Consider the following 12,256-nt stretch of genomic DNA (forward strand, 5'->3'; position numbering starts at 1 on the left):
GTAAGAAGTACAAAGATGGAGTAGGGTGTCTAGGGCCTGAGTAACAGGTTACTCATGTGCCGGCTCAGTGATCAGAGGCTAAATGTAGTGTCGGGTTCGGACTAAAGAATGATCTCAGCCTCACCTGCTTTAGCATACCCAGGCGTTTGTTATACCCAGAGCCTAGCAGCACACTAATAGAGTGGCTACTGCTGGCGTTGTCCAGCTCTGCAGTGCAGTCCCCAGCTGTTTAGGATGTGGGTCCCTGGTAGCAATGGAAGAATTTGACCCCAGAATTAGACTTCCTGCCATTTTCCTCACCATACACAGATTGCTTAATCTCTCTATATATATCTTAATTTTCTTGCTAAAATGAACAGAGTTTTAAAAAGTGAGTGGAGGACTTTTTCATGACTAGAATAAAACTTTCTCTTTTGTTCACTGGTATTTTCCAAATACCTAAACAGTACATGGTGCTTAGTAGGGTTTTGTTTTTGTTTCTTGTTTGTTTTTGAATGAACCATGTAGTAAATCTAAAGCAAATGAAACAGTTTACTTGTGCTTTCAGAACTGGGGTACAGGCCAGAGGTGTGGTGGGTGAGAGGATTCACCAGAGACAGATTGGGGAGCAGAACAGGCAGATTGACAAATTACACTGCTGAGGGGAGCAACAGGCGGGTCAGGAGAGGTCTGCCATGCCATGTGGGTCAGCTCCCTGGCCAGGGATCGAACTGGTTCTGCAGTGGCTTTGGGGAGCTTCATAATGAGGTGCTTTAACCTGTTGCGCCACCAGGGAGAGCCCTGTTACTGTGTTTTAATATTAATTTTTAAATGAGAAGAAGACCCTGTGATCTTATTGTGGTTGTGTCTGCAAGTGTTATTGTCTGTGTGTAGAGTGTGGGTATTGTGTTCTTGGGCTTCACAGTACCTGATTTTTATGTCTGTCCATGTGCCCAGGGCTGGAGGCCTGGACTGCGTGATGACAAGGGTACAGAGGTAGCTTTCCAATTTCCATCCAAGAAATGCCTGTTTCTTAGCTCAGACCTATTCTGGGGCAAGGCCCTCAGCATTAGCTTCTGTTTGCCTTGTTTCCTGAATGGGATACTCTTTTCCCAGAACTGAACTCACTCCTCTCTGAGATGTTTTATTTTTTTTTTAAATGAACAGACAGTTGACATATAACATAAAACTGCAAGTATACAATAGAATATCAGCTTAATGTGAATTTATTATGAAGTGCTCATAATACAAAGTAAATCTAGTTAGTGTCTATCACGACGTAAAGTTACACAATTTTTCTTGTGTTAAGAACTTTTAAGATTTACTGTCATAGGAACTTTCAAATATATAGTATGGAGTTATTAACTGTTGTCACTGTGCTGTATATTATATACTCTGCCTTATTTATTTATAACTAGAAATTTGAATCTTTTATTACATTATCCCCCCACATGTTCCACCCCCACCCCAACCTCTGGCAACCACCAGTTTGTTCTCTATGAGTTTGTGTGTGTGTGTGTGTGTGTGTGTTACAACCCACATATAAGTGAGAGCATATGGTGTTTGTTTCTATCTGACAACATAATTTCAGATAATTCAATATAAGATTCATCCATGTTAGAAATTACAAGATTTCTTTCTGCTTTATGGCCAAATAATTCTCTTACCTTTATGTGTCATCGACACCAGTTGTTGGTCCATCCTTACCCCAGCTGCTTGGTTCTACATCTTCGATCTCTCCCTGCACTGTTAATACCTGCCCAGGTGAGCTGAAATTTTGCCCTCTTCTGTAGGGTTTGTTTGGTTGTGGGTTGTGGTCTGGTGTGTCTCTTGCCATAACATTTTCCTAGTTTCTGTGCAGCTGTCCCCGATGTGCCCCTTTTCTCCCATAGGGCCTTAGGGTGCAAGAACAAGGCGTGGGTAGAATGAGATGACTCTGCCATAGTAGTGGCCCTCATTGTCTTTTTATGGGGGTGGTTTACAACTCCCAAGATTATGCAGGGCCCCAGAATTCAAGTGCTAAAAATAATTGTCCATTTGTATGAATGTTGGGGTAGAAGGTGTAATTTCAAGTTTCCAATGTCACTTAACCATCTTCTGCATACTAACAAAGGAAAAAAGGGGGTGCATCTATTACAAATTTCTGAAAATGTGTCCCTTTGCAAAGGACAGCAGTAGACGTTGGCTTTCATTTCATTAGGTTGAGTTGGTTGCACTTTTTTTTTTTTTAGATTTATTTATTTGTGCATACAGAACTGGGGTACAGGCCAGAGGCTCAGGGGCGGCGAGAGGCCTCACCAGAGACAGAGTGGGGAACAGAACAGGCAGATCGACGAAGCACACTGCTGAGGGGAGCAGCGGGTGGGCCAGGAGAGATCCGCCACGCCATGCGGTCACCTCCGGGGCAGGCGGGAATTGAACTCATGCAGAAGCGGCTTCAGATTCTCAGTGCTGTGCATTAACCCGCTGCGCCACCAGGGAGGTCCTGGTTGCGCTTTTAATAAACATCTTTTAGCAGATTGAACAGGAACTTCTGTTTTTTATGCCCAATTTGGCAATCATCACGTAGAGGTATAACTGAAAATATTAATCTAAGCTATACATTGTTGGGTTAATTTTGTTCTTCACCAATATTGGAAATGAAAATGAAGGTTCTTGTTATTTAGGAAAATCTGTATTGCTGTGGTACATGCATGGGTTTGCAAGTCCTTATGAGAGACACAGTTTCCTATAATGTGGGGACCTTGTCACCTTAAATGTGACATCCATGTTGCCATGCTGCAAAGGAATGAAAGATGAAAGAAAAAGTTAGAAGGGAAAGTCTATGCTTGAACTGATATCTATTTTGTACCATTGCAGGTGCCTTGTTTATGCATATATCTCTACAAAAATAAATTACTAGTGTTTAAGTATGCGCACATAGAAAAATGTGCTTTGTCACTCAGTGATTGATTATAAATTAACTATTCCCACACATGTGTCTCTTGAGTGTAAAATTAAGAAGATGAAGTCACTGTTTCTTACAACTACATGAAACTATTGTGAAACTATTGAATGAGCCACCAAGGTTAAGAAGATTTTCTATATGTGGGGTAACAAATTAGATTACCATAGATTTTCTAGATGTGGAAATTAGGATGGGACTGACTTGCTAAATTAATTCTGACTTATTTCTAGGATAGGAATGTATACTCTCATTAAGCCAAAAAAATATGTTTAAAATGTGACTTAGAGAAAAAATGTGAAATAGCTTTGAAACCAGAGACTTACTTGACCTCTTATTATTGTTTCCCCAAAACAATGACAAAAGTTACACACTTGACTCAGTGAGTAAATACCAGCTCAGCCATGAGAGTACTGTTACTGAGATTCCAGAGCTCCTCTCTTGGGACCTTCAATAAGATGTTCATATTTTTTTCTCATTTTGATATAGAAAATGCTTACAGATACAGAGATCTATCAGTAAGTTAAAGGCATCTCATCAATTATGTGAAAGAAGGCAAGAGGGAGGGAGAAAGCCCTTGTTGTTAGCTCATGCTGGGTCAGATCATTCTGTTTGTGACAGCTGTACCCATTGCTACTCTTGTGGCCTTGAACAACTAACCTGATGGTGGCTTAAGTGCCTGACAATAAAGTATAGTATAGTATAGTGTAATGTGATGTAATATAATATAATATAAATAATATAGTAACAACCTCTTGGGTTTTTGGGAGGACTAGCCAGGTATCTATATGCACAGCTCTTAGCACAGGATCTGATCCTTAGTAAGTGTGCGAATTTAAGTGTTGTTATTATGTTTGTTACTAAGATAGCAATAAAATGACTGTTGTTTTCTCCTATGTGATTTATTGCATACCAGTAAGTAATTGAAAGCATCAACTGAATTTGACTCTAATCTCTTAGATTTGTTGGTCTTTACCTAAATACAGGAGGAATTCACTGATTCTCTTGCACCTCAGTACAAGATCTAGCATTGGGATAAAATAGTTATATTTTTCCAGAGTAACTTAATAGTTGGTTATACTGGCGCATATGTGGGAAAGACTTGAAAAAAAAATACTATTATTGACTTTTATTGTTATTCTTGGTGTGTGAGAGATGTGTCAAGGAAGAGAGGTTGACTTTTTAGAGGATTCTTTTTTAGAAACAGAAGCCTACTTAACTTGTGATCTAATTCTGTTGTTCAAAGTACTCAAAGGATGACATTTTCAATCAGTTGGCTTGCTTGCATCATAAACTTTTAAAAATCGTTCATGAAAGTGCCTTAATCAGCTTGATGCTATGGATACTGAATTGTCACTTATAGGTCCCTTACATTACCCTTTAATATGGGCTGTGAGCATGGGCGTGAGGGGTGGTACAACTCCTATTTCTCAATATTTGTGGCCAAATTAAAAGATTTAAGATGGATATAAACTTAAGTGAATATGTACTGTGCCTCCAAAGCTGACAAAAATTACCAGTAAATATTTTTGGCTTGTGAAAGGACACCTTGTACAAAAATTAGGTCTATTGAATATTAACTGGCTGGGTTCATTACTCTAATTGTGCAAAGCACACACAAGAGGAGGGAGAGGAAAAGATCTGTATTGTGAGAATAGCAGGGCAGATTATAGTAGTTGGCCTGGAGATTCACTTCTGTTTTTATGAGCTGTGATTGTTGACATCAGCCTTTCCCTTCCTGCACATTTCATTCAAAATATTTTTAAATGATAGACTCAGTGCTTGTGCTTATGAGTTTGATTAGGAGAGCTACTGTCAAGCAGCATCTCTCCAGAGTAGCATTCTCATCCCCTCTCTGTGTGATTGGCCGACCTCCTGACAGTGACTTTGATGGTAGTTTTTGCCTTAATTGATAAAATTTATTCTGAGTAACAAGCGCATAGGCGTATGCATATCATATGTATATGTGTACATGTGCTCAATGGCATAAGATGTATGCCCAAATTATAATCATGAAAGTTGCATGATATCAAAATGTTTGTCACAACATAAATACACAGTAACATGTCACTAAGATTGATGACAACATAATTTCATTTACCTCTTGGGAATCAATTGAGCTATCGATTCTGTAACAAATGTGTTTTGATTAAGATCATGGCAAGATAGGATTGACAGCAGTTTCAAAGTATGCGTTTATTGCACATTTCACGTGTACAGTCAACTGAGATTGTATGCACATGATTTTAGTTCAGAAAGATAAATCCATCAGTATTTTGTTCCAAGGACTGTATCCGTAATGCTCTACAGTTACGAGGCTCTCTTTAAAAATCACACACTTTTCTGTAAGATTTGATGGTTTGATTGATGTTGAGTGCTTATGTTTATTCTGAAAAGGGTTAGAATCATCAATAAAGAGATAAATAGCTTCAATATATATTTGCAATATAGCTGTCAGGCATAAGGGCAGATTGAACTTGCACTAGTGTAAGAGTTTAATAGTTAAGACTTGGTTCCTTACCCACGAACATTGTCATTTATGGTTTTTTAACGGTTGTGATTATGGATGCTCTTGGGAAATCATGGGAAGAAATACTCCCAGGGGAAACTAGTTTCTTAAAAAAATTTTGAAAATATGTTAATTTTCACTTGAAGCTAAAAATACATACCTTATCTTTAGCACATCGAGAAATTTTTCAAGACCAATGATATAAAAAAACTACCCATCATAATAAAATCTAGTGATATTTAAATATGCTAAATGAAACATGAACCCGGTCATATTTTCATGATTTATCAGTTTTTAACTTCAAAGACTTTGGTTAGCTTGCATTTTTTAAACTAATGAGTTTATCACAGCCGGTGAAGAAAATGGTTAAAGTATATCAGCTGTAAATTGGTACAAAGCACTAAAAGGGACATTAGCCTCTAATCAGATTCTAACAGTTCATTAAACCTGCCTTTCCAGAGTAGCTCTTTGTCTTTTCCCCTCCTTTGCAAGGCTTGTTCTTTCCTTTTTGTCTGGGCAAGACCTCCTCCAGGGTAGGAAGCAATATCAACTCATCCTTCATTGTCTACCCACCGAACAGCTTAGGGGATGCTTTGTTGCCTCAGATTCCTGGCTCTGCTGGGAAAGGCAGGGGATGGGGGGCTGGCTGCTGCAGGGAAGGCTTTCCTGAGATCTGTGGTAGCAGCCAGGCCGGCTGCCTCCAACTACAGAAGCAAGTGACACACTGGGAAGTGAGCTCTATGTCCGATGTGAAGCAGCCCACCAGCCTCAGTGAAAATGTTTTTGCCTTGAAACAAATTCACTGAGCTCACTACTATAGTTTCCTTCTGCTCTAAGTTATCTGTTAGAACGCAAATTGCTTTAAAAATGTGGACACATCAAAAGCAAAAAAAAAAAAAAAAAGATAAGTATATCCTGCCAGTTTTAATTATATTGTACATTTCTAAGAAAAGAACATGATAGTGATTTGTTTCCCTCCTTTTATTACCTAATAAACTAGGTAACAAGGAACTTTTAAATGCTCACTGGTTAATTCTAGAGTAAATCTGCTTTTTTTTCTTGTTGATTTCTCTGAGAAAAAAAGCTCTGATAAGAGACCCTATAAATTCTCTGTCTCTTGGGTTATTTTTCTTAAACAAAAAAGAAGAATCAAAAAATGGAAAAATAATTAGAGCTTCACGATACTGCACTCTGTTGGTATTATTTAGTAATAAAAGCACTTAATTTATTATTTGTTGAGATTTGGTAGAAAAATAACTGTATGGAAAGGGAAAAGCTGAATGTTTAGAAATATTAACCTTGATTGCCACGTAGGTAAAATATGTAGAAATCAATCTTTTAAAAAGACCACTTTAATGCCATGCATTTATGTGCTATAATTGAGCAAAAATAATCATTCTTCATCTCAAATGTAGTCATTTTGGTTTCTTAGTCTGTGGCTGAGGGTAAAGTTGACATTCCAAACATGTTTTAAAACATGAGCCTGAATTTGGCCTAAAGCATGCACTACTACATGGCTTTCGAATTCTCTTCATAGATTATTGACTTCAGAAAAATCCCCAAAGCAGTGAAAATTAGTAGAAAATGACCTTGATTTAATCTGTTTATAAAAGGTGTTTGAGATTCTATTGAGCTGTTATAGAAATAAGGTTTTCTTTTGATAAATTTGAGCCAAACGCATACCAGAATAGAAAATGAATTTTCATTTATTATTGGTTATGACTTCAGTTTAAGAATTGAGGTTTTATCTGCAATTCATGTCCATTGATTTTAAAGTAGATGTCTTTTATTAATATGGCATCGTTTGATTTGATTGTCATGATTCCAAAATGTAGTGTGCCTAGAACTTTATTACCTGATTTAAAAAATTATCTGAATGTTAATATTAACATGAGAGGATATATAAATTTGTATCTGTTTTCTGTTTTATACATTTCTGTATTTAAAACAATCTCCAGAACTAAAGAAGAATGAAAAGTACCTTATATTTCATTCCATGGTGGCAAAAGTACAATGACTTGTTCCAGCCCCATATAAATTAATGTAAAGCTCCCTTCAGTTTATTACAGTCTGACCTTCAACCCAAGGGTCAGAGAATCAGACTGATTAATTCAACTTCTTGGTCATTATTTCAAATGAAAGTTCAGAATGTGGGGGGGGGGAATAATTGGTTATGCTGATACTCTCATTTAATTAGACTTCATTGTTAAAAAATTAGGTTAGCAGGGCTAAATGCACTACAATGAAAGAAGTCTACCAGATGTCCCCTTTTGAATGCTCTATAGCTAAATTTCATTCTTTCTTTTTTATTGTCAGAATATCAACACCTTTGAGAACAGAATGTTAATGCTTGATGGGATGCCGGCAGTCAGAGTCAAAACAGAGCTTCTGGAATCTGAACAAGGGGTAAGCAGAAGTTGATGATGCTCTTCTCTGTGACAGTAGCTATCATCCTCAGAGCATCCTGAGCTTTGCAGATACTTCAGATTCTTCCCTTGCTTGAACTTTTCTCTTTTGAGTGAAAGTCACCTGAGAGTAATGCTGATTGTCACCCATTTGCAGCCTCAGATTTTACAAGCTTGGACAAAAGCACTGCCTGAAATTGGGAAGGCATAGTGGTCTGCTAAGAATCAACATGACTATTAAAATTGGTGAATGCGTTCTTTCAAAATTAGGAAATAATAGAGCTCAGTGTGGGAGTGTTACTGTTTATTGGGTGGATTTCTCTTTTGAGGTTTGCATTTACTTTTTTTTACTTCATGAAGAATAGTGGGCAGTTGATAAAACTGAGGTCATGGGTTAGAGAGGTGCATAAAAGCAAAAGGTTATAGGCAAATGGATGGATTAGGGTCTGACTAATGTAAAGTCTTAAGGTATAGCTAGATTTTTAAATTAAGGTATAAGAGATTTGATCATTGTTAGTTCATAAAGCTTTACTAATTAAAAATGATAAGGACAGTGGAACTGTTTGCTGCATCGGCAGACAAGTTTCTATTTAAGTGAGGATGCACTGCGGTGTACCTGAGCACACGCTACCGCCTTAAAAACCAAATTACCTGCTTATCCAAACACCATCACTGAGGTAGTGCAGATGACTGATTAAAGGACCTCAATTAAATAAATGTGTCATCTTGATCTTGTTGCTATATCTCTTATTTCAAAAAGAAAAATGAAATGTTAGTAAAAATGTTTTGTAAAGGAGCAATCAAGACATTTTAAGTGTGAATAAAATTTCAGGATTTTAAAAATCAGCATGTATGACTTCATCTAGGATACATTCAGGGAAGCAAGATACTCAAGAAGCAGAAGAATTTCATAATAGGGGTGTCCTAAGGCATGGATCGGTATGGAAGCACTTTGGAGCTCTCTTTAATAATGCCCCCACTTTGGAACAACCTGTGTCAGGAGTGTATGGCATTTCAATATAAATTTCTTTTCTTCAGTGCAAGTCTGGCTGAAACAGAACTGTATCCAGGCAGAGGGTGTCATTTCATCTCTGTGTTCGGGGCTGAAGTTCAGAAAAAAAACTTCATAGTGTGTGAACCAATAATACAACATAACTAAAGCCAAGATTTATGTGGTAAACTATCAGGACAGAAGGACTCTGTGTCCATTGTTAATTATTTGTTAAGTATAATCATAGCCTCAGTGAATGTCATCACGAGTTTGCCTGGATTTTCTAGTCAGAGTTAAACTCTCCTCTAATTTTGTAGTTTTTACCTTTACTATTAACATAAATCACAGCAAAGATTTATAAATCCTTCTGGAGTTCTGTTTGTTTGTTTGTTTTAACATAGATGTATTAGTGATTATTTATAGAAATATGAATAAATTTAAGTTTAACAGTTCCTGTAGGTCATTTACATCTCATTGAAAGAGGATAGCGTACTGATGGAAAAAAGGAAAAAATAGTGTATTTTATTTTATAAAAATAATGTGTTTATTTCACATCATGTTTTTCAATTTGAACAGCAGTAAGTCATGCTTGAACAGTTCAAGTCATGCATGTTGGAAGAAGAAGCAAAGTACAGAAGAACAGTTAGAAAACATTACCTGAGTCACTGATCAGAGCCAGGAGCTAGCTAATTCTCTCCCTTTCACTGTCATTTTTTTGCTTAAAGGTAAAGTTTTTGTGAAAGATGTAGATATAGAAAAACAAAAGTCAGTATTCTCAGGTGATTTACAGTGTGAACAAGAAATCAAGTCACGTTATTTATGGAATACTTTATTCTGCCAAATAGGAATAGGACAAATTGTAGGTTCATAGATTTTTCTTAATTTCTGTTCAATATAATCAATTTTCCTTCTTGTTAATGGAGCTAAGGTTGGTATTTTTAACCTTTGTTTAGATTAGGAATAGGACAAATTGTAGGTTCATAGATTTTTCTTAATTTCTGTTCAAAATAATCAATTTTCATTCTTGTTAATGGAGCTAAGGTTGGTATTTTTAACCTTTGTTTAGATTCTTTATTTTGGTGGAAGATAGAAATTTGATTATTTTCTTTGGTTCTGTATGTGCTTATGATGGATTCAATTTTGTTGTCTTTTACTGTAAAAGTTAAAAGAGATGAAACCCATCGTATTTAATGATCTATATCACAACTACTTAGAAAAAAACAATAATTTGAATTTAGTCATTTGCAATATTTTGAATCAACTCTTCTTTCAAATTACAGATAAAATCTAGAATTTTAGTGGACTTCATTTTTGGTTCCTTCACTGGTGGTTTCCATAGAAGTTAGTGGGATAGGTGATACATTGTTCAATTTCATAACTTTTTTTCATAAGGAGTACTAGAATTCTGAAAATTTATTGACTTCTTATAAGACTCTAAGAAAGGATGGTTGAACTTTGATCCTTAGTAACAAAATGTAAACATATTGGTAAAATGGAAATAATCACAAGTGATCAGAGACATTGGGAAATGATGTGACATGTTACACTTCACCATGTTACAAAAAAGTGTCTGTACTTCACAACGATGTATGAGATGCATTGAAGTTGACACAGTAGTTGGATACTATCATCATTCTGAAAAACCTTATTTTGAGACTCGCTTTTTAAGACACAAACATTAACCTGAAGTCTCGGAGAAAGAAAAGTCCCTCCTTTTAGACTGCAGGCAGCTTTTGAAATGTCTGCCTGTTTTCATGGACCTTCTGGTTCAATGCACCACGAAAGCCAGTGTCTCTCTCTCATAAATAGTCCCTTTGATCTTCTGCTTTCAACTGGTCTCTATGTATCCCTCCACCCCTCAGAAGAATCAGGACTTGATGAGCATAGACAGAGCTTAAAGAAAGGCTGTGGAAAGGTGTATGGTCTGCTTTCTCTGTTCTCTGAAAACTCTGCCCCACCACCCCTGCCTCCTTCTCTAAATAGTTTCATAATGTCTATACCTGACCATTGTCTCTTACTCCGAATCTAACCTCTTATAAGAACTGTAGGGAAGGAACTATTTCTTTTACTTTACTTCTGTCTCTTCTAGTTCCTGGCACATGGTAGGTGTTCAAAATCTGCCGGCATTATAACATTCATAGTGACAAATATGAAACCAGTGGACAGCTAATTATCAGCTGACTCTACCGGCCACATAGGGATGCATGGATATAAAAATAAAATGGGAGGACCCCTTTTCATGGGTGATAGAGTCTTTATTTTGTAACCCTGCAAACTGGATGGATATTGTGGCATATTGACACTAACTCTGTGTACCTCCTTTGGTCTGGAATCCTCAGACGCTTACACCCTAGCTTTCATGATATCTTGATAGATGACTGTTGGAGTTTCCTGAAAAGTCACTTTCATTTTCTTCAGTTTCATCAAGGCTACAGTATCCTCCACTGAGCGGCCCCAGGAAGGGCTCATGCGCCTATGATACACTTCAGGGACACAGCACGCAAAGTCGGGACGACTTTGTCTGTCACCTTTGGTGCTTGTGTCATGCTGTTACAGGAACTTTCTCAATGCTGTCGGCCTTTGGTTGTTCTAACATGTTACTAAACAGAAGACTGAAGCAGTGTTGGAACTGTTACAGCAGAGATGTGCAGTGAAAGTTTCCCACTCAAAGACAGGAAACGCGATTTCATTCCCGGTATCTTACCAGTGGTGCAGCCTTTGGTTTCTTTTTCCCTGTCTTGTATGGTTGGCCTCTCCTGGTAACTTGTAAACTGTTCTGCAAAACATCACTAACGGGTTTGAGGACATTTTTATATGACCAAGAATTGACTAGCACTGACAAACCAACTATTTTCTAACTTCCTGGAGACTAGAGCTGATGCTTTATATTTTAATGATTCTCCATTTTGCACAGGAACTTATGAATAAGCAGGGCTCAATAAATTGTGATTAACTCAGATGCTATTTATTATGAGAGTCAGTGTCACACTGTCAAATTTGCGACAGGTGCTCTTTTGAATAAGCACTTCAATTTTTAGCTTAACAAAGAAATATAGGCAGATATAAGTATTGTTGCTGAACCCAGACATGAACAGTGAAATGCTTATTTAAGATAGGCCATTACATTAAAATTCAGTAGCTTTAGTGGGATGGGGAGGAGACCACATTAGGACCCTAATTTTTTCCTTTTCCACTATAAACTACAATGTTTAATTTAACATAAAAATTTTCATGTACATCTGTGTGTAAAGACAATGTTACTTTAACAATTTTATCAGAAGAGAAGCCTGTGTAAAAATGCCACTTGCATTACCCTTTAACAGAGGCTCATTATTACCTCCCCTACTGTGGAACAGGAGCCAGCCTAACTGCTAAATTGATGGAATTATCTTAGAAATATGAATTTGCTTATCATTTAGTATTCTCTG

At 37.0% G+C, this 12,256-nt stretch overlaps 1 protein-coding gene across 1 annotated transcript in view; it reads left to right on the forward strand.

Moving 5' to 3' along the window:
* Positions 1 to 12,256, forward strand: part of KLF12 (Kruppel-like factor 12) — a 371,693-nt gene that overhangs the window by 161,637 nt on the left and 197,800 nt on the right. The window contains exon 3 of the mRNA XM_004680096.2: positions 7,749 to 7,838. Coding sequence (XP_004680153.1) covers positions 7,749 to 7,838 — 90 coding nt within the window. The remainder of the gene's footprint in view (positions 1 to 7,748; positions 7,839 to 12,256) is intronic.

The sequence above is a fragment of the Condylura cristata genome, unplaced genomic scaffold (assembly GCF_000260355.1).
Source record: "Condylura cristata isolate star-nosed mole 26May11 unplaced genomic scaffold, ConCri1.0 scaffold00010, whole genome shotgun sequence".
In the NCBI taxonomy this organism is placed as follows: domain Eukaryota; kingdom Metazoa; phylum Chordata; class Mammalia; order Eulipotyphla; family Talpidae; genus Condylura; species Condylura cristata.